Below are 23,742 nucleotides of genomic sequence, written 5' to 3'. Positions count from 1 at the left end.
ACTGTAACTGAGAAGCCGTCGGTCTTGCTGAGTTTGTTATTTGAACCGAAGAGAATGGACTCTGTTTTGCCCATGTGTAATGATAGTTTGTTATCAGTGAGCCATATGCAGATTTTGCCTGTTCTGAGCTGAGGGTTGCAATGGGAGCATACATCTGAGCTTGCAAATCCCATTTTAAACATCCTGTGCTGTGTGATATGTACTCTGTGTAACACCTTATATTGGATTAATTGAAGGTTAGTGTTGTTAGTCATTGTGAATGTGTTGGTGCAAATGTGTTGCCAGGATACGGCATTGGGAGAGAAAGCCAAGTCCTGTTCCCATTTTGTGAAGGGGAGATGGAATGTAGTGTCAGTATTTTGTATATATTTTTTAATATTTTCTTCTGTGATGTTATTTTATTCATTGCTAATATAATTGGAGGTGGTTCAAGATCATTTTGTGTAGTGTTAATTTAAAATTTCAAAATGTAGAAATTGGAAGTGTTGGTCTGTCCCAATTCCGTATCCTTGTGTCAAATCTTGATAAGTGATTAGGCTGTTGTCTGTGAAGATGTGGTGAAGATGAGTAATGCCTTTTTGTTTCCAAGCTGGGAAGTATATGGGTGATTTGCAGAGTTGAAAGTCAGGGTTGTGCCAGGTTGGGGGGTATTTACAGGGGGTTAGTGTGTTACTTACCAGTGATTTAGTTGGCTTTCCACCAGGCTGTCGGAGTTGTGGAAATGACTGTATTCCTAAAACAACAGTGATGTTTTATGCTTGTGCTAAGGAATGGCAGATCTTGTGGTGAGATTTCCATGCACACGTCCTTCTCAATGTCTTCCCAGGGGTTGTATTGTTGGGTAGGGTGAATCCATTTGTAGATGTATATTAATTGGTTGGCCAGATAGTAGTTGAGAAATGTAGGTGCTTCAAGTCCTCCTTGGTTTTAGTTTTTTTGAAGGGTGGTTAAATGAATTCTTGCTTTTTTATTCTTCCAGTAACACTTAGTAATGGTGGAGTCCAGGGAGCTGAACCAATTGGTGGTAGGCTGGGTTGGGATCATAGTGAATAGATAATCGATTTTTGGGAGAATTGACATTTTGACAGTTGCTATTCTACCTATTAGTGAGAGTGGTAAGTTTAGCCATATTTGTGTGTCGTCTTCTATTGTTTTTAACAGTGGGATGAAATTGAGTTGTTTTTAACAGTGGGATGAAATTGAGTTGAAATAACTCTTGACAGTCTGGGTGAAATGTTGATTCCTAGATATCTGATATTCCCTGAGGGGAAGGGGAAGGATGGGCTCTGGGCTGCAGGACTCCCATCACCCCCCTGCCAAACTTATTTTCATTGTACTGTACCTGTGCTGTATGATGACAATACATTTGAATTAGGGATGTCCGATATTATTGGCCGATATTGGCATTCAAATGTAATATCGGAAATGATCGGTATCGGTTTTCAATTTTTTTTTATTTTTTTAACATTTATTTAACCTTTATTTACCCAGGCAAGCAAGTAAGAACAAATTATTATTTTATTTATTGTCAAAAGTAAGCATAATATTGTGTTAATTCCACAGCAAGAGATATGTAATGTTATTTACCTGAAATTATTCCGGTTTTTGGGGGGGAAACCCCACATACCCCACCAATCTCGCTTAAATGAGATGTAAATAAAGTACCACAGGAAAAGGTACATTATTGTACGTTATGTTATAGCTATGCTGTATGGTCTAGACACGGTGGCACTGACCAACCAGCAGGTGGCGGAGCTGGAGGTGGCAGAGATGAAGATGCTAAGGTTCTCTCTGGGAGGAACAAGGTTGGACGAAAATGTCTACATCAGAGGAACGGCCCATGTTGAGCAGTTCGGGCAGAAAGTGAGAGAGGTTTGGACTGAGATGGTTTGGACATGTGCGGAGGAGGGAGGTGGGGTACATCGGGAGGAGGATGCTGGAGATGGAGCTGCCAGGAGAGAGGAGGAGGTTGAAGGCCCAAGAGGAGGGTTATGGACACAGTGAAGGAGGACATGCGGGCAGCGGGCCTGACGGAGGACGACTAGAGGACAGGAACGGATGGAAACGGATGATCCGCTGTGGCGACCTCTGACGGGAAAAGCCGAAAGAAAAAGGAGAAGAAGTTATAGCCATGAGTCACATATTAACATATTTATGAAAATGTACAATGTGTACGTATTCTAAATATCCCCAACTTTCTATCTTAACCATAATAACTGTTAAACATTCAAATGAACCATCATCATAGTATTGCTGTGTTTGTATCAGGGTGCGTGGGTGGTTTAGTCTCGTGGTGAGAGCACTCACCCCGCGACCACACGCGTTGTTAGATCGACTCCCATTTTGGACTTTCACCGATACAAAATGTAAATAATATATTACTTATACAATATGTACATATATTACTTATGGCTATAACACAACGTACATTATATCCCTGTGGTCCATTAGTACTTTATTTACGTTGTCTGATGAGACTGCGTTGCTCATAGACATTGCAGCATGTTTCATGTCGGCTTGGGCCTTGACCTAGTTCTATTCATGATCATATTTGTGTTATTGAAATAGCAACCTTGTGGTGTGTGTCCTGAATAGCTGATGCCTCCAGTGTGTTGTTTCACGCACCTTGTACTGGGAGCCTGCAGACACAAGACCGCTCATACCGGAGGGAAATGTTCTTCGTTTTGAGAAAAAGCACCACTCACCATATTGGAATCAATACATAGAGGCTTAAGGGTATAATTATTTCTTTAACTGAAGCCAATAAAATATCCCATCGTCAAGAAAAGGGTGTTTTCAGAATCCAAAGGTTTTCCTTTTGAAGCTCCTTGTTAGCATGTGGTTGTTAGCCTGTGGTTGTTAGCATGTGGTTGTTAGCCTGTGGTTGTTAGCATGTGGTTGTTAGCATGTGGTTGTTAGCATGTGGTTGATAGCCTGTGGTTGTTAGCATGTGGTTGTTAGCATGTGGTTGTTAGCATGTGGTTGTTAGCCTGTGGTTGTTAGCATGTGGTTGTTAGCATGTGGTTGTTAGCATGTGGTTGTTAGCCTGTGGTTGTTAGCATGTGGTTGTTAGCCTGTGGTTGTTAGCATGTGGTTGTTAGCATGTGGTTGTTAGCATGTGGTTGATAGCCTGTGGTTGTTAGCATGTGGTTGATAGCCTGTGGTTGTTAGCCTGTGGTTGTTAGCATGTGGTTGTTAGCATGTGGTTGTTAGCATGTGGTTGTTAGCCTGTGGTTGTTAGCATGTGGTTGTTAGCCTGTGGTTGTTAGCATGTGGTTGTTAGCATGTGGTTGTTAGCCTGTGGTTGTTAGCATGTGGTTGTTAGCATGTGGTTGTTAGCATGTGGTTGTTAGCCTGTGGTTGTTAGCATGTGGTTGTTAGCATGTGGTTGTTAGCCTGTGGTTGTTAGCATGTGGTTGTTAGCATGTGGTTGTTAGCCTGTGGTTGTTAGCCTGTGGTTGTTAGCATGTGGTTGTTAGCATGTGGTTGTTAGCATGTGGTTGTTAGCATGTGGTTGTTAGCCTGTGGTTGTTAGCATGTGGTTGTTAGCATGTGGTTGTTAGCATGTGGTTGTTAGCCTGTGGTTGTTAGCCAGTGGTTGTTAGCATGTGGTTGTTAGCCTGTGGTTGTTAGCATGTGGTAGTTAGCATGTGGTTGTTAGCATGTGGTTGTTAGCCTGTGGTTGTTAGCCTGTGGTTGTTAGCCTGTGGTTGTTAGCATGTGGTTGTTAGCATGTGGTTGTTAGCATGTGGTTGTTAGCATGTGGTTGTTAGCATGTGGTTGTTAGCCTGTGGTTGTTAGCCTGTGGTTGTTAGCATGTGGTTGTTAGCCTGTGGTTGTTAGCATGTGGTAGTTAGCATGTGGTTGTTAGCATGTGGTTGTTAGCCTGTGGTTGTTAGCCTGTGGTTGTTAGCCTGTGGCTGTTAGCATGTGGTTGTTAGCATGTGGTTGTTAGCATGTGGTTGTTAGCCTGTGGTTGTTAGCCTGTGGTTGTTAGCATGTGGTTGTTAGCCTGTGGTTGTTAGCCTGTGGTTGTTAGCATGTGGTTGTTAGCATGTGGTTGTTAGCATGTGGTTGTTAGCATGTGGTAGTTAGCATGTGGTTGTTAGCCTGTGGTTGTTAGCATGTGGTAGTTAGCATGTGGTTGTTAGCCTGTGGTTGTTAGCATGTGGTTGTTAGCATGTGGTTGTTAGCATGTGGTTGTTAGCATGTGGTTGTTAGCCGTACTAAATGAAGATCGATCGGGTCTGGATTGGAAGTCTCTCCGGACAGACCCGCGGTACGGTGAATATTTCATCACACCAGGATCCGAGCAGAGACGAGATAGAGACGCATATTGCCATAAATCCCTGAGGCTAGGAGCTCCCCCCCCCCCCATATCCCCCGCTCAAGTTGCCATGGTAACACAGGGTACCCCTCTTTACTGTACCTGCACAGCCTCTCCTTCCTGTTGTCCCTTTGATTATCACTTCAGTCCACTTTCTGACTTCATGAATGTCTGTAAGGACCGAGGGACGGAGGGAGGGACGGAGGGAGGGAGGGAGGGAGGGAGGGAGGGAGGGAGGGAGAGTGGGGATCCTGTAAAATGTTGCAGGTTGCTAGTTTTGCTTCAGTAGCTGACCCTCTGAAAACCTTCTGATATCACAAGTCGAATTTCACGCCACTCAAGAAAATAACTGCTGATGTAGTCGGCTAGGCAGCTAGTGAGCCCAATAATAATACACCCAACACGTCGAACTCCCAATCTGATGTGACTGTTTCAACATCAGAGGCTATTCACTAGGGGCGGGACTCACCACACATAGCTCTTCCAGACATTTAAATTAAAAACAATCTATGGTTTTTAATACGAATAGACCTCCTGTTCACTGTAAAGTGCCACGTTTTGATATATTGAGCTTTAAAATCTTCACAACCTATTAAAGAAACTTGAAATAACTTTTAAGTTCCATTTTTTGGAACTCATAACATACAACCCCTTCCTACCTCTCTCTCCCAAAACGTTCCTACAACAATTGTTTTATGTTGCATGATCATGTATACATTTATTATGTATTATATTTTTTTATGGTTAAATATCAACATTATCTGGCCATCCTCAGTAAATACCATCAAACTCCTCTGACCTCATCTAGCCTGGGACACAAACGCATACACACAGAGAAAATGAGAATGGTTTATAGCAGACTTAATGATTTTTGAATATTTCAGCTGAATGAAGTTAAATGTTTATTATCGTCAACTATCCAGTTCGTTTTTATAGTGTAACGTTTTGCCACTTAAAATCTCTCTGAATATGCATAACACTAGCTCAGTTCACCAATTCACTTATCTCCTCTAATTTAAGAGAGAATTAAAATGTTTTGGTTGTTTTGTAGGGATATCATCATCATGTAACATATAGCCATAGTTCTCCCTGAGTTATCTCAAGAGAATAAAAATGTAGCTGAATCTGATGGAAAAATCCAGGTAGAGGGATATGAGTCAACATAGTTCATGGCCTTCAATTGATGACAAACAAAAAAGGCTTAATTTTCATGGCAGATGCATGATATGTTTTGGGCATGATCTTGGCACCCCGATGAACAACCAAAATTAGTTTAGTCTTTTGTGGCCAATTATTTTAGGAGATAATTACGTTTCACATATTGATCCCAGGTTACCGCGAATACCTATCCTCACAATTCCAGATAGACACAAATCTCCTATTTTACTAAAGATTGGTGAGATTTTATTTTTGGAAATCATAACAGCAATAATAAGGGTTAGATGTAAACCAGAATTACTAGAATGTGTTGTGTTTTGTCTGTTAAAATGAGCAAAAACAAGGAAAGGGTTAACTTAACAAACAAGTGCAAAAAATGCAGTTCTAGAACAAGTATTTAAATTGTTTCTATCTTCAAGAAAGTGGAAAGGAACCCAACATTTTCAATTGTCTGCACACAATCGTTGTTTTGTTATTCCAAGATGGCATTTGAACTGCATTTTGGAAAAAACAGGTATTCCTGGTCACCTGAGTTAGTCTACCTTTCCACATTACCAGTCTACCTTTCCACATTAGATCAGCCCAGACACTAGAAATGTTTAAATCATTCTCACTGGCCTTTTGAAGCATGATGTGTGTTTTCACTGTGTATACAGTATGTGTCACTGTTTTACTGTGTATGCTTTAATCTGTGATTGTTTTACCCACACACAGCACTTTGGTCGACCTTGGCTGTTTTAAATGTGTGGGTGTACCTCTATGGGTCTAGAGAGACTAGCCAGAGGTCAAAATGACCCCCAATATGTCTTCTACAAGCCCCTAAAAAAGTGTCACATTTGGTTCCAGCGGGGCCCCTCAGCGGGCCAATCAGTTGCGCTCTCCCCCAAAACCACTAGAAATGACATTTTTCTAACTAGAAAGGCCAAACGGGTCGAATTGACCCATTGTTAAACATGATGTATGTCCACCCCCTATGGGTCTAGAGAGAGTAGCCAACATTCAAAATGACCCCCAACATGTCTTCTACAAGCCCACAAAAGAGTGTCAAACTTGGGTTCTAGGGGGGCCCTGAGCGGGCCGTTGGGTCCCAGGGACTCGTTTTGGCCTCTCTAGGTATAAACATGGAAGTGCTTTTCATCTCGACTTATATTTATTGTATTTAACACTATGCAGTGGACCACAACACCAGTGTTGGTAAAGTCAAAGACTGGTGGACTTCAATCTATTATTAAAAAAAGGTTGTGTACAATTTAGCACCTCTGCGGGTAAACCTGACCCATAATTTAATCATAGGTCAACTTAAACTCTGATGTTTTATCAGGGAATAACTAAATGTTCTGCAGACCAGACAGAAATGGCGGGCTTCACCCACTGACCCCTTGGAGAAAGCTTTGGTCCTAATGGTGGACCCTCAGATCCCTCTGGCCCTGTGGCCCATTGGACTTGTGATCAGGGTTAATCAGACCAGCTGATATGACTTTAAGGGTCATGTGTACACCTGTACAGTCGTTGATCCTGCCAGCCCTCCCATCAGGCGAGCATGATGATCCTCCAATATCTGGTCTCCTAGACTGAGTGATAAGGCTATATTAGTACCCTACACATTTTGGGGCTGTAGAAAACGCCCACCCCCTTAAGGTTATTGAAGTTGTGTGCTTATGTGGCAAAATTCATACTCATGTGTTCCTCAACTGAGTTTATCTTTCCCTGTGATTTCAACGATGAGCGCTCTAAGAAATGTGTTTTCTATTTAGGTGGAAGGGTCATATACAGTATAATTCTACATTCAATCATATTTGAAGCTAAAGTGCAGGTTGTTTCATGTCACATTTTCAGGCCTGGCTATAACTGGCTAAAGGCTACGCACCAATCAAGGGTAGTGACATTAGGGACACAATGTGTCACATGGATAAGGGTCTCTCATGTTTGAAAACATACATAACACAAGGAGAACCCCAATACATTGCCTATAATTCATATGTGTTTTGCTTTATAATATACTATGCTTTGAAAAGTTGTTTCTACGTTAGTCTACTTCTCTATGACGTACATCATAAGACAGAAGTCAGGCTGCTGAATGACTGAGCTGAGGGTTTTTTCAACCTGTAACTTGTTCTTGTCAGAGACCAGCAGGGCTGAGTCATCCGCAAACAGGAACAAGTTGCAGTCACAAGCTGACGACATGTCATTTGCATAAATTAGGAACAGTAGCGGACCTAGTACGCTTCCTTGTGGAACACCACAGCTCACTGTGAGGGGGGGGGGGGGGGGGGTAGGGTACCGTTTACCTCCACCATCTGTTCTCTCCCATCCAGGTAGGATTGCATCCAGCTCACTGATAGGCTATCAAAACCAATTGCTTTTAGCTTGTCAAACAGAATGTGATGGCGGCTGCTGAGTCTCTGAGGAATTTTGAGGGGATGTTGTCATGGCCAGTGGCCTTGTTCGGTTGGAGGGCGCTCAGTTTATTGAGTACCTCATCTGTTGTTACCATTTCCAGTTTGAAGTCATCCTTGTGGACCCCTAGGTTCTTGTAGTATGCTACTATGTGTTCTACCCCATACTGCCCTGAGTGGGAGGGTAGTTTGTTTACCAGTGTTGTGGCTATGTTTGTGAAGAAACTATTTAAGTAATTGGCTACATCCACCTTGTCTGTGATGAGCGTGTTGTCCGTCTTTATGTTTATGTTTGAGAATCTGGTTTTAAGTTTTATACTGCAGCCTAGTTGATTATTGAGTAAGTAAATGATGATGATCATGCACTTTATCAGTCCTGTTGTTACAGTGTCGTGTTATACTACGGCCATGTGTTGAGCTCCTGTAATTTAGTTGTATATGACGTGCAATGGCAAAATACATTCTATTCTATTCTATTCTATATGCTAGCCTACCCCTGATAATATGATTGCCTAAATTTAAATAATTAATTACCGGAATACATATAAGTTACCGCGAATACCTATATAGTAACGGTATTCCTGGTAACCTCTCCTTTTCACAAGTAACCGGAATACATATCAATATCTAAAGTTACCGTGAATACCTATCAGGTAACGGGAATACCTATTTAGGTAACCAGGAATACCTATTTAGGTAACCAGGAATACCTATTTAGGTAACCAGGAATACCTATGCAAGGTATTCCTGGTACCTCAAGGTATTCTAGGTTACCCATAGGTTACGGGAATACCTTTCTCCAGTTACCGGGAATGCTTTACAGATCTCTCTCTCTCTCTCTCTCTCTCTCTCTCTCTCTCTCTCTCTCTCTCTCTCTCTCTCTCTCTCTCTCTCTCTCTCTCTCTCTCTCTCTCTCTCTCTCTCTCTCTCTCTCTCTCTCTCTCTCTCTCTCTCTCTCTCTCTCTCTCTCCCCCTCTCTAGGTTTGTTCCAGAGGGCTATAGCTCAGAGCGGCACGGCCCTCTCCAGCTGGGCGGTGAGCTTCCAGCCGGCTAAGTACGCCCGCATGCTGGCCCGGAAGGTGGGCTGCAACCTGCAGGACACGGTGGAGCTGGTGGAGTGTCTCCAGAGGAAGCACTACCGGGAGCTGGTGGACCAGGACATCCAGCCGGCGCGCTACCACATCGCCTTCGGGCCCGTCATCGACGGGGACGTCATACCGGACGACCCGCAGATCCTCATGGAGCAAGGTGAGGGGGGTTAGAGGTCATGGTGAGGGGTAGAGGAGGTCATGGTGAGGGGTAGAGGAGGTCAAGGTGAGGGGTATGGTTATTTATAAGTAAATGGCTGCTTTTATCCAAAGCGCTTTACAATTTGTTACTCACATTTTACCCATTCACTCACACATTCACTCAGACATTCACTTAGACATTCACACAGACATTCACTCACACATTCACACACTGATGGAGGAGGCAACCATGCAAGGTGCCAAACTGCTCATCGGGAGCAATTAGGGGGTTAAGTATCTTGCTCAAGGACACATCGACACACTGCCCGGGAGGAGCGGGAATCGAAACGGGAACCTCCGGATTGCCAGACGACTGCTCTACCTCCCGAGCCACTGTCATCTCCCATCGTTCCTCTCTATATATATGTAGCATCCTGAATATTCTGCTATTTATTCAGAAGTGCTGACTTAACCTGTTACTTCCCCTGTGTGCACAAAGATGTGATCAACAGTGTTCCTCTTTGATATCTCGCCCGGACTAATGATGCGAGGTGCTCTTCTTCCTCCGGCTTCGATATGGACCATTAACGTGACATTGAAGCATCTTTCCTCCTGCCTTGAGTGTCCTATAGTGGGACCAGTTTGCGGTCGCCAGCAGGGGGCGGTGGTGGCAGGCGGAGCGGAGGAGAAAGGAGCAGCGAGTGAGAGATGGTTACCTGGAGGGCGGACCAGGAGGAAGTCCTCTTCGACAGTGAACTCGAACGTGAACGGACGTGTGCTCTCGAAGAGCCCTGTTGAAGAGCAACGGGAGATAACAAGTACTTTGCTATAACACGGGTTATCCTAGTATCCAAGTACAAGCGATAGAGAAGTGTGTGAATAAGTGAAATGGAAAGAAGAACCAACTTCAGTAAATAACGTGTTATCCTAGAAGTTGAAGCGGTATATTAGCTTGCTGCTAACGGCTATAGTGACTCTGAGTATACCACAAGGCGAGCGTTGCTGAAGACAGGTGGTGCCTAAAGCACGTTGCGTTAGCTGTATAGGCGACAGCAGGAGGGTCCATCAAGACCCACAGTTTAGCTGTGTTTAAGGTAGCAAACAGTTTAGAGCGCGCCAGCTCAGTCAGCAGCCCCGCAGTGGACGTCTCGTCGACGCAGCTGAGGACACCTCTTCTTCCAGCAGAGGTCGCCACAACACAGCACGCTCCTCCAGTTCAGCCACTGCCCCTGCTGCCTACCCCAGCCCGCTGGCTGTTCTCGCGGGATCGCCCGACGGCCATCGTGTCACCCGGACGAGGGGTGGTGAGAGTGGACCCACCATCTCGGTTAAGTACAGCGATACTTCGTGTGCCAAAACAATATTCATTTGAACCGAACGCTAGCAACCAGCGTCTAGGGGTACCCCAACCATTATAAGCCGGCTTTAGCTTAGGTTTTTTATTTGGTAACGTGGGCCCACATGTAATTTATTTTTGTATTGTAATAATATTGTGATGTTCTTGAATTCCCATTGAACTCCTTAATATGTGCCTGGGTCTTCCCCTACTCAAAGCGGGGCTCTTGAATTAATGTACTGAGCACTAGGTGCCTATTTTGGGAATAGCGTTCCCCTGTAATGTGAGTGAGAGCACCCGGTGCCTAATGTGATTATACTGCATATGAACCACATGAAGTTATAATCTGTAATTGCTACTTGACCAGGCCTTATATAAAGGAGACGTAGAAGGCGGTTAGGTGGCCGAGCGGAGATTGCGTTCGTCACCAGCCCCGGAGCTGAGCTGGATTTGCCTGTTCGAATCCAGCTCACAGCTCCGGGGTTGTCACCAGCTTGGCTGGCCGTCTGCACTGATACAATTGGCTGTATCAGAGGGTGGGAGAAGCTGGCGGGGTGGGTCCGGGTCGTTGTAAACAGCGACTCCTACAGTTCGGTCGGGGCGCCTGCTAAGCGCGGATTGGACGTGAGGGGGATAGTGTGGTCCTCCCACACGCTACGCCCTCTCAATGAGAATCCGCGCTGCCAGGTGAAAAGAAGCGGTGATTGGCTGGACGTGTGTCGGAGGAAGCACGTGGTAGCCTCCACTCTCCCAGATGATCTGACTGTGGGGGGTAAGTGCGCAGCGACCAGGAAGGGACTGGGAATTGGCATATGACTAACATTGGGATGGGAGAAAATCGGAGGAAAAATGGAGGGGGAAAAAGACCAATAAAAAAATAAAAAATAAAGGAGACGTAGATGGGAGCACGGTGTGTGTGTCTATTACTGAGCCTTGTTCTAACCTTTGTTGACCGGGTAAATATTTGACTATCAGCATTACTATTTAACCCTTCCCACCCTATTCGTATCACATGGTTAAAGGTCTCTACAGGTTGTCAAGGAAGGGTACTGCTTTGGGGGAGCGCAATATCTTTAGTCAACTAACAGTCACCAGGTGTGGGAGGGCTAATGGAGGTACTGGGGGAAGTGAGAGTGTGTGAGGAGCTACTGCTGACCGCCCTGGAGGGCGAGGAGGACCAGAGTACAACCCCCCAGGTTAGTAAATCCTGGGCCCCATCCGCTCCTGCTACCCGCCCTCCAGTTCGACGTTCCGGGCCCAAAGACGGGGGTTCAGATAGATTAGAATCTACTGCATCCCGCTACCAGGTGGCCGTGTACAACCACTCCCATAAAGCAGGGATAATCCACCCTGCTACATATATTAATACTGTTTGGAAAGGCTTTCGTTTAAAATTTTGAAATGGTTACACAGTTGAAAGTTAAATGGTGTAAAGCTACTGTAAGGGAAACTTAAGGGAAAATGTCAAACATTAAGAGATTACATTAAGCTTTGCACCTGGGGCGGGTGGGATTTGTTGACAATGTATTTGTACTATTTCCTTTCTCATCAAATAAAATGTGTTTACTGGAAAATTCTGTAAATGTAAATCTCTCTCTCTCTCTCTCTTTTATTCCCATCTTCCTCTATCCCCGCCCCCCCCCTGCCCAGGTGAGTTCCTCAACTATGACATCATGCTCGGCGTGAACCAGGGCGAGGGGTTAAAGTTCGTGGAGCTCATCGTGGACAACGAGAACGGCGTCCAGGCCAACGACTTCGACTACGCCGTCTCCAGCTTCGTGGACGACCTCTATGGCTACCCGGAGGGCAAGGACATCCTGCGCGAGACCATCAAGTTCATGTACACGGACTGGGCCGACCGGCACAACCCGGAGACCCGCAGGAAGACGCTGCTGGCGCTGTTCACCGACCACCAGTGGGTGGCGCCGGCCGTCGCCACCGCCGACCTCCACTCCAGCTTCGGCTCGCCGACCTACTTCTACGCCTTCTACCACCACTGCCAGACGGAACAGGTGCGGAGACGCTTCCCGCTCAAACTCCTTCTCTTTAGCTCTGATGCCTTGTCCTCTGTGTGTGCCGTGAGGCGGGACGATAACTCACTGTCATTGATCGTCGTCTTATATTGTGATATTGTGGCACCCAATTCTGTACGGGTCAGATTTAGAGTGGGAGAAGATTCAGATTCAGATTACTTTATTCACCATATTGTTTGTACAAATGGAACGTGATTCGACATTTACAGTGCATGCTTTTTTCCCCCTCACAATTCAGAACAACACAACGGTAAATAAATAATTATAAAGTGCAAAACAGGACAGAACAGTGAGACAACGATAAGACAGTAAAGTGCAGTGGTTGGGGACGTGGATACAGTGCAGCACAGTTCAAGTCCAGAGGTCCAGCCGTAGCAGCTCGCCATAGAGGGGGGGGGGGGTGGGACGACACCTGACTCGTTTACCAGGCGAGCTCCTGAGGGGAAGAAACTCAGTCTATGGCGGGACCTAAGTGTCTTGGGCAGCCGTAGCCGCCTGCCGTGGGTCTGAGATGTCGCAGGCGATTATAAAGTTGGGCGGCACTCTAGAGATATTGACCTGCCAACTGCTTACCAGGAATGTTTGGTCAATATAATTGTCAATGGATTCTGGCTCCCTCTCATCCCCCTTTAATTGTAAAGAGTCGGCCTAAGCCATGTCTCCAAACCCTCTAAAAGCCCCTGGAGGTCCTTCAAAGTATATTCATGGTCGCTCTCGTCGCTGTTCTTCGTTTTGGATTCCCCCTCTGTCGCCATTCTAGTGTGAAGGGTGGGTGGGTGGGTGGGTGGGTGGGCGCGCGTGGTTGCTTCTTTCAGAAGTACAGGTTTCCTGCAGTGGCGGCCGGTCGGTATTCGCCACTAGGGGGCGCTATACCAAACATTTTGCAAAATGCAAACATGTACAGTACAGTACCACGCAACACTCATTGCCAGACGTGAGCGATTCGACTCACGCTCACGGCAATGAATCGGCTCTTATGAACGAGTCGCTCAGCTGTTACTACAACAACACACAACCAGTCAAATAAAGTATAGTCTAGACTCCAATTCACAACTTGAAACACAATATATAAATAGAAAAGTTAGAAACAAAACTCGCCCGTCTACAAACACAGGCAGATCTCTCCCTCTCTCACACACAGCGCGACGTGGAATCGATTCGTTACACAATCAGACCTATTATATACCAAGAATAACTTCAGTATGAGTACAGGGCTGTACACATATTTTGCATATTGTTAAACGAGCCAAGGCTAGCTATTAAACTATCGATATGAATCGAAAATCTGGGACCCTGATGTAAACAAGACAAACGTCTTTCTCTGGTCTGCATCCCCTTAACAATTGTGTGTATTGAGCCGTACTGTATTGTACCCATTCTGCAATCTGTTAATAAAGTTCTCATTCATTCATTCATTCAAACATAGACGATATTGAACAAGCCATAATCCACGTATTTTCAATCCGAGAGAGCTGCAGTAGTTAAATCAATGAGCCATCGAGATAGTCAGTGTGGTAAGTAACGTTATTATTGCATCCAAGATTGATACAGATACAGAGAGAGAGAGAGAGAGAGAGAGAGAGAGAGACAGACTCACTGTTTAGTTGAAACGTCCAGGGCCAAGTTAGCAGTTAGCCAAGTGTTAGCTCAGCTGAGCTTGTTGCCACAACACTCAACAAGTACATTCCTTTGTCCATTTCCGCTCGAACAGACTGCAAAACTACCTGGCGTTCTATCGCCATGCTCTAAGACAAACTCTAACCTTAACCAACTTTGAAAGAGTGCCTAAGCTTAAGAACTTGCAGTCACGGCACGGCACGTCTAAGACAAACAGCTGCATGCATCTCACAACAACACAACTATCTCAACCAAGCGAGAAGCTAGAAATTGGATTCGGCCAATCAGAGATCGTCTCTGTGAAATTCTGCCATGGAAAGAAATACTGGCGTCGGCCAATCAGAGAGCGTCTCCGCGAAATGCGGCTATGGAAAATCCTTCACGGAAGTTCACGCTGCTGGCTAGACCGCTTCAAATCGCGCTCGGATTCCAACATAATAGTCATATTTCAACGCACAACGCCGTATGCACTGATTGGCTGTGACGGAGACAGCGATCAAACTGTGACGCGCACGCAGAGCGCTATCGCGTATTGCCCCCGAGAAATACGAAAAAATAAAAAAAATAAAAAAAACGTGATGTCACTTCCTGCTCTGGAAAACGGTGTTTTTTTAATTTAGATAATAACGTTATATTGTGCATTGGAAATACAAACATACTTAAAATGAGTAAATATTATTAATTTTAAACATGTTTATATTATTTATAGGGCTATAAAACACAAAAACGAAAAAGTTTTGTTCTCTTCTTCTCTGATTTAACAGCAGCTGGCCAGCAGGTGGGTCGGCAGCCCTAGCGCCCCTAGTGGTAGAGCCGCCACTGGTTTCCTGAGCCTTGGTTTGGACATTAGAATTAACCGAAAGCTGCAGTAGTAGTTAAGTACTTGTTGTGTGGTCGTTTTTTTATAATAATAATAATAATAATAATAATAATAATAATAATAATAATAATAATAATAATAATAATAATAATAATAATAATAATAATAATAATAATAATAATAATAATAATAATAATAATAATAATAATAATAATAATAATAATAATAATAATAATAATAATAATAATAATAATAATAATAATAATAATAATAATAATAGGCAATACATGTGAATAAAATGTAGCAGACCCTCTCCGGGACGAATACATGTACCGCTGCTACACCTCTACTAGGTACTAACAAGTGAATGACCGCTGGCCATCCTTGATGACTAGGTACGAGGTGAATGACAGTGGATCTTAAATAGAACGCTGAGGTGTCACGTCCCATGCATTGTCGAACACATCATGAAAGACACAATACGCAAACAATATTATAACAAATATCAATAGACAATATGAAGGCCACTGATCCTGAATAACAGAGCAACATTTTTATTCTACTGTATAATGAATTCCATTATACAATTCCAAGGATGTGTGTAAATAATAGCACCAAATCAGACAATAATGGAAAATGGTCAGAAGAGGCGCTGGACAGGGGCAGCTGGCACTAAGCACTTACCTACCCCCGCAGATACTCTGGGATCTAATCTCCGGCTTGGTCAGTCGTCCCTACTAACACAATTGGCAGTGTTAGCGGGTGGGAAGCCGGTGGGGTATGTGTCCTGGTCGTTGTAAACTGCGACTCCTACTGGTCGGTTGGGGCGCCTGTTCAGCAGGGAGGGGATCTGGGGGAAATAGTGTGAACCTCCGCACGCGTTACGTTCCCCCAGTGAGACTCCTCGCTGTCGGGTGAAAAGAAGCGGCTGGCTGACTCCACATGTATCGGAGGAGGCATGTGGTAGTTCTACACCCTCCCTAGGCCGACAGTGGGGCAAATGGGCGCAACGACCAGGAAGGGAATGGGCATACCGACTAAATTGGGATGGGGGAAAAATACAGAAAGCCCAAAAATAAATTGAATAAAATAAAAATAAAAAGAGCCGGTGAACTTATTCTACTTTTTTGTTGGGAGCCTGTATCAATCACACAGTCAACAGTTTAAAATCTGAATTTGACCATCTTGAGACACTTAATACCAACTATAAGTCAGAGGTCTGAATGGGGAGTAGGGCCATGTTGGTATTAACTCCAGACTGCGCTCCACTTATCTGAAGTCTGAATCTTGCCATACATGAATGATGAGTGCATATGTAATCAAATATGTCATATTGTGAAACAAGTGAAGCAGCATCATTTGGAATTCACTAAGCTTTGGTTTGGTAGCCCACTCCATGACCACACAGTTCAATGTGATTAACTATCAACTGGATTATGTCATTAAATGAATGGGCTGCGACACCTTTGACCAATCAATGCCTTTTGTACACGTCTCAGCTCAAAACATATCAGGTGTCATAGCAGCGCAGGGGAAAGATTTGATTTGATTAGGGACAGATTAGGAAAATTGATAAAAATGATTACGGATCCCCATTAGCTGGTGCCATAGCAACCAGCTAGTCTTCCTGGGGTCCACACAAAAAAAAACATACAAAAACAATTATTATTGCAAAAGAAAATAATTAAAAGTCAGTACTCAACACACAATGCATAATGAAACTAACAATTAAGATGGCTAAAATTACATGCAAGCAAAGAAAAAAATAAAATAAATAAAAAAAACTTTACAGTGTTAAATACAATTTAAGATTCTTTCTAAAAGTGAATTCAAGTGGAAAACAATTGATTATGAATATAAAATGTGAATATGAAATAATATTCATATTATGAATAAAGGAAAACAAGGTCGACAAAGGGGATAGTTCAGATTTGTGCTAACTGGGACTGATCTTATGCCCGTCAGGTGCCGCCGTGGGCAGACGCAGCGCACGGGGACGAGATACCCTACGTGTTCGGCCTGCCGATGATCGGCCCCACGGACCTGTTCCCCTGCAACTTCTCCAAGAACGACGTGATGCTCAGCGCCGTGGTGATGACCTACTGGACCAACTTCGCCAAGACCGGGTAAGAAGAGCGGAGGGCCTTCTTCTTAGCTCAGTGGGGGGCTTCCTCTTAGCTCAGTGGGTTTGTAGAAGAGATGAAGGGCTTCCTCTTAGATCAGTGGGTTTGTAGAAGAGATGAGGGGCTTCCTCTTAGCTCAGTGGGTTTGAAGACGAGATGAATGGCTTCCTTTTAGCTCAGTGGGTTTGTAGAAGAGATGAAGGGCTTCCTCTTAGCTCAGTGGGTTTGAAGAAGAGATGAAGGGCTTCCTCTTAGCTCAGTGGGTTTGAAAAAGAGATGAAGGGCTTCCTCTTAGCTCAGTGGGTTTGTAGAAGAGATGAAGGGCTTCCTCTTAGCTCAGTGGGTTTGAAGACGAGATGAAGGGCTTCCTCTTAGCTCAGTGGGTTTGAAGAAGAGATGAGGGGCTTCCTCTTAGCTCAGTGGGTTTGTAGAAGAGATGAAGGGCTTCCTCTTAGCTCAGTGGGTTTGAAGATGAGATGAAGGGCTTCCTCTTAGCTCAGTGGGTTTGAAGAAGAGATGAAGGGCTTCCTCTTAGCTCAGTGGGTTTGAAGAAGAGATGAAGGGCTTCCTCTTAGCTCAGTGGGTTTGAAGATGAGATGAAGGGCTTCCTCTTAGCTCAGTGGGTTTGAAGATGAGATGAAGGGCTTCCGCTTAGCTCAGTGGGTTTGTAGAAGAGATGAAGGGCTTCCTCTTAGCTCAGTGGGTTTGAAGATGAGATGAAGGGCTTCCTCTTAGCTCAGTGGGTTTGAAGATGAGATGAAGGGCTTCCTCTTAGCTCAGTGGGTTTGTAGAAGAGATGAGGGGCTTCCTCTTAGCTCAGTGGGTTTGTAGAAGAGATGAAGGGCTTCCTCTTAGCTCAGTGGGTTTGAAGACGAGATGGAGGGCTTCCTCTTAGCTCAGTGGGTTTGAAGAAGAGATGAAGGGCTTCCTCTTAGCTCAGTGGGTTTGTAGAAGAGATGAATGGCTTCCTCTTAGCTCAGTGGGTTTGAAGAAGAGATGAAGGGCTTCCTCTTAGCTCAGTGGGTTTGTAGAAGAGATGAGGGGCTTCCTCTTAGCTCAGTGGGTTTGTTGAAGAGATGAAGGGCTTCCTCTTAGCTCAGTGTAGAAGAGATGAAGGGCTTCCTCTTAGCTCAGTGGGTTTGAAGAAGAGATGAGGGGCTTCCTCTTAGCTCAGTGGGTTTGAAGAAGAGATGAAGGGCTTCCTCTTAGCTCAGTGGGTTTGTAGAAGAGATGAGGGCCTTCCTCTTAGCTCAGTGGGTTTGTAGAAGAGATGAATGGCTTCCTCTTAGCTCAGTGGGTTTGTTGAAGAGATGAAGGGCTTCCTCTTAGCTCAGTGGGTTTGTAGAAGAGATGAGGGGCTTCCTCTTAGCTCAGTGGGTTTGAAGAAGAGATGAAGGGCTTCCTCTTAGCTCAGTGGGTTTGAAGACGAGATGAAGGGCTTCCTCTTAGCTCAGTGGGTTTGTAGCAGAGATGAGGGGCTTCCTCTTAGCTCAGTGGGTTTGTAGAAGAGATGAAGGGCTTCCTCTTAGCTCAGTGGGTTTGTTGAAGAGATGAAGGGCTTCCTCTTAGCTCAGTGGGTTTGAAGACGAGATGGAGGGCTTCCTCTTAGCTCAGTGGGTTTTTGAAGAAGAGATGAAGGGCTTCCTCTTAGCTCAGTGGGTTTGTAGAAGAGATGAGGGGCTTCCTCTTAGCTCAGTGGGTTTGTTGAAGAGATGAAGGGCTTCCTCTTAGCTCAGTGTAGAAGAGATGAAGGGCTTCCTCTTAGCTCAGTGGGTTTGAAGAAGAGATGAGGGGCTTCCTCTTAGCTCAGTGGGTTTGAAGAAGAGATGAAGGGCTTCCTCTTAGCTCAGTGGGTTTGTAGAAGAGATGAGGGGCTTCCTCTTAGCTCAGTGGGTTTGTAGAAGAGATGAATGGCTTCCTCTTAGCTCAGTGGGTTTGTTGAAGAGATGAAGGGCTTCCTCTTAGCTCAGTGGGTTTGTAGAAGAGATGAGGGGCTTCCTCTTAGCTCAGTGGGTTTGAAGAAGAGATGAAGGGCTTCCTCTTAGCTCAGTGGGTTTGAAGACGAGATGAAGGGCTTCCTCTTAGCTCAGTGGGTTTGTAGCAGAGATGAGGGGCTTCCTCTTAGCTCAGTGGGTTTGTAGAAGAGATGAAGGGCTTCCTCTTAGCTCAGTGGGTTTGTTGAAGAGATGAAGGGCTTCCTCTTAGCTCAGTGGGTTTGAAGACGAGATGAAGGGCTTCCTCTTAGCTCAGTGGGTTTGAAGACGAGATGAAGGGCTTCCTCTTAGCTCAGTGGGTTTGTAGCAGAGATGAGGGGCTTCCTCTTAGCTCAGTGGGTTTGTAGAAGAGATGAAGGGCTTCCTCTTAGCTCAGTGGGTTTGTTGAAGAGATGAAGGGCTTCCTCTTAGCTCAGTGGGTTTGTAGAAGAGATGAAGGGCTTCCTCTTAGCTCAGTGGGTTTGTTGAAGAGATGAAGGGCTTCCTCTTAGCTCAGTGGGTTTGTAGAAGAGATGAAGGGCTTCCTCTTAGCTCAGTGGGTTTGTAGAAGAGATGAAGGGCTTCCTCTTAGCTCAGTGGGTTTGTAGAAGAGATGAAGGGCTTCCTCTTAGCTTAGTGGGTTTGAAGACGAGATGAAGGGCTTCCTCTTAGCTCAGTGGGTTTGAAGACGAGATGAAGGGCTTCCTCTTAGCTCAGTGGGTTTGTAGAAGAGATAAGGGGCTTCCTCTTAGCTCAGTGGGTTTGTAGAAGAGATGAAGGGCGTCCTCTTAGCTCAGTGGGTTTGAAGATGAGATGAAGGGCTTCCTCTTAGCTCAGTGGGTTTGTAGAAGAGATGAGGGGCTTCCTCTTAGCTCAGTGCGTTTGAAGAAGAGATGAAGGGCTTCCTCTTAGCTCAGTGGGTTTGAAGAAGAGATGAAGGGCTTCCTCTTAGCTCAGTGGGTTTGAAGAAGAGATGAAGGGCTTCCTCTTAGCTCAGTGGGTTTGTAGAAGAGATGAAGGGCTTCCTCTTAGCTCAGTGGGTTTGTAGAAGAGATGAAGGGCTTCCTCTTAGCTCAGTGGGTTTGAAGAAGAGATGAAGGGCTTCCTCTTAGCTCAGTGGGTTTGTAGAAGAGATGAAGGGCTTCCTCTTAGCTCAGTGGGTTTGAAGACGAGATGATTCCAGCGACTTCAGGTTCTTGAGAAGCGCTATACAAATAAAATGAATTATTATTATTATTATTATTATTATTATTATTATTATTATTATTATTATTATTATTATTATTATTATTATTATTATTATTATTATTATTATTATTATTATTATTATTATTATTATTATTATTATTATTATTATTATTATTATTATTATTATTATTATTATTATTATTATTATTATTATTATTATTATTATTATTATTATTATTATTATTATTATTATGGATTCCTCTAAGCTCTGTGGGCTTGGGTGCAAGAGGTGAGATGAGATTAGATGAGGTGAGAACTTAATCTAGGAGAAATAAGGTCACTGCTCATGATCAAATGTGTTTCCTCTCAGTTGTCAGTTGTGTACAATCCAAGAAGGCAGACATGTCTTAAACATATATAATATAGGGATCAGGGAGGGCTCTTCGGTCTGGGTGTTCAGATCTGGTCTGCGATGCTGACATGAGGGCCAGCCGTAACATGAGAAACGCTGCTAGACGTCAGAGATTGAGATATAGAGGATGAGAAATGTGTTTTGACCTTCATCTCCAGCCAAGACAATGGCAAATAGACAAAGAAAGATGGAGATGGAGATAGAGATAAAGAAAATGGAGCCTCAATCTCAAAGGAAAGGAGGTTGGAGCAGAGAATTTTCCTAATCTGTCCCTCCATCAAAGATTATGAACCTACACAATACGGTTTGGGCTTTTAATACTTTTAAATTGTATCTTCAATGGGCGGCTACAATGGGGGGGAAAACCGTAGTGGAACCTCACTTCCCCAGGTCTAATAAACCAAATTTTCGAAGGAGACTTCCGCGCCCCCGGAGTGGGCCCGCCATCTTAACTTTTGGGCGGCCATTATGAAGCCCAGGTGTATATCTTCATTACCTCATCACGCACCTGCAGTGTGAGTGACGTGTGAGAGGGCCTGAGGGGCGGGTCTTCCAACCATCAACCAACCATCAATCAACCAACCTCCCCACAGCTGTGCCCATTCATCCACTGATTGGTTCACTATCAGTCCTGGGCATGTGGCCGTGGGGAGAAAAACAGCGGCCACTCCGACAGAACAACGCGTTTCCAAAGAAAACACTCGGAGCAAAATACAGCATATTACCGTCAACCTGTGACATTAACAACCAAATAAATCTAGGGTTAATGGAGCAGTTAATCCCAGGTTACGTACAAAAATTTGCCATGCGAAAAAAGCCCCTCCTGATTAATTCAATCCATTTTTCACACAAAGTCAATCTTTTAAGACGCTTGAGAAGAAAGCCATTAATTTGCATAGCATTAATGAAAGGTCAGCCCAAAGGTTGTCGAGGCATTTTGCAGGCAATTCTTCCGCAATTACTGCGGCAATAATACTTGGATCAACATGCACTTGCGGTTACACCACACAGCGTGCACTGTACCAGTTAGTGATTACAAACGTAATTGGGTTCGGCTCGACGGTAACCTCACGTTTGATCAGAGAGCACTCCGGGTCGTGTCACGAAGGACATGGTGCTTCCCACGCTGTACCGTGTGATCGGCGTGAATTAAATACCCACCACCTATCATGGAATACGGTCGTAATTAATGCTATGGTCGCCGGAGGAGGGACATTCTCCTTCTGACCAAATAAAAAATATTTTTTTATATATTCCCCGTCCTATCTCGCGTTACCTTTCAGCAGTCATGGCGGTAATTGTTTTTAGAGAGCGTAATGGGGGACATTGGCTTTTTCTCCCAGACTGGCCCAGTACCGCAGGGGGAATAAAGAGACACTAATGATGTACATATATAACCATAAAGTGACGTGGAATGCCGGGCAGCGGAGAGATTTATAGCACCATTGTCACCGGTTCAGCCCTGGCTCCTGATGAGGTCTGCTCGGCTCCGTATGCCGCTCCCAGACAATGGGGCGCTCGTCGGGCAGAAGGGCCAGCTCGGCTCTGGGGGGGGGGGGGGGTTGATGTGTTGCATGTGCTCTGTGCCTGCACCTATCAATTGTTTTTGCATGTTCTGTGTAAAGCGTGCTGTGCTCTGTGTTAAACAGCATTGGGTTGTTTTTACACAAGAATAGGTATTTACCACGAAGGCCTATCGATGAGGCAACTGATTGGGCCAATATACAAATCTGGAATTTGAAAATACTTGCAAAAGTGTTTGCCTTTAAAAGGTGCTATAGATAATTGTTTCATGTGGACGAATCTATGTGGACAAAAGCTTTTAGGCTTTTCCCACCAAAAATGTATTGATTATGAATGTATCATTTAAAACAAATGTACAGGTCCAAAATGTATGTATATCTCTGTCTGCACATCACGTCGTGATTTTGCAAAATGCCACTGAGTGACTGAAACACTAGCTGGCTAACACGTACAATTCACGCTGATTTCAATTTCAATGGTGAAAACCGTTTACCGATCAGTTGCTCAGTTATTTTTTGACAACATTTTACGTGAGGAATAGGGTTCACATTTGCAGGATCTTATTTGATCTGAACTGATGGTTCTTACTCGATGGTACTAACCCCCAAGGGGACGCGTGAACACTTAAGGCAACCAACTTGCACTTCCGCGTTTCTCTGATTGGCAGAGCGCCTTCCCCCGATTTACCCGGTCGCTACAACAACACACAGTGACTACACGGGTAAATCGCGATTCTTTTTATTTGTTTGTCATGACAAACCAATTACATAATCCAACATATGTGTAAAGGCACAACATATTCCAGTTAACGGTATCTTTTTTTAATGATTTGTTACGGCACAATCAATACTTCCATGCATTCGGGACCTCCATGTTTTGGGGGTATTCATCAGACAAATCGGATCCGGGATTCGGCTCCCATCAGTCGGGCAAGAACTGCGGGTTTTCAGCCTCTCTCCTCTCTCCTGGAGCTTAAGGGGGAGCTTAGTATTCCTGCCTCTGAGGAGCGTGTCGCGGCTCATGCGCATGCGCGCGCTCGGCCAATCAGAGAAATGCGGAAGTGCAAGTTGGTTGCCTTAAGTGTTCACGCCAAGGGGACGGGGAGGTATAGTGCGACATCTAGTGGCTGAATGTTACCTATTTCCCATTTAAAGGGGACCTGCATTGCTATTCCTAGCACTATTTGGGCAACTTTACACAATTCCTGTGAGTCTATGGAAGACATCTGTAAGGTTTATTTAAAAAAAAGCACTTTCAGTGACAGTCATCCACACAGTCTGCAAGTGGCAGAGAGAAAGAGAGAGAGAGCGAGAGAGAGAGAGAGAGAGAGAGAGAGAGAGAGAGAGAGAGAGAGAGAGAGAGAGAGAGAGAGAGAGAGAGAGAGAGAGAGAGAGAGAGAGAGAGAGAGAGAGAGAGAGAGAGAAAGAGAGAGAGAGAGAGAGAAAGAGAGAGAGCACTGTGTAGACACAGCTGCGTGCGTCATACGCAGGTCCCCTTCTCTTTCTCTCTCCCTCTCCCATTTGAGGAAGTCTTCACTGTGCCGCGTGCTAGACGGGGCGTTCTGTTATGCTCCCGAATCGAGAAATAGAAAGGGGGAGAGAGAGAC

At 44.7% G+C, this 23,742-nt stretch overlaps 1 protein-coding gene across 1 annotated transcript in view; it reads left to right on the top strand.

Annotated features, from left to right (window-relative positions):
• The window catches only part of LOC311224398 (neuroligin-1-like), a gene marked incomplete at both ends in the record, with an annotated part of 83,576 nt that overhangs the window by 41,206 nt on the left and 18,628 nt on the right, over positions 1–23,742 (top strand). The window contains 3 exon segments of the mRNA XM_084338261.1: positions 8,863–9,129; positions 12,097–12,458; positions 16,882–17,042. Coding sequence (XP_084194387.1) covers positions 8,863–9,129; positions 12,097–12,458; positions 16,882–17,042 — 790 coding nt within the window.

Source organism: Notolepis coatsorum (assembly GCF_963971535.1).
Source record: "Notolepis coatsorum genome assembly, contig: SUPER_2_unloc_1, whole genome shotgun sequence".
NCBI classification, from domain to species: Eukaryota; Metazoa; Chordata; class Actinopteri; order Aulopiformes; family Paralepididae; genus Notolepis; species Notolepis coatsorum.
The sequence above is the reverse complement of the archived record's forward strand: the minus strand, read 5'-3'. Positions and strand labels throughout refer to the sequence as shown.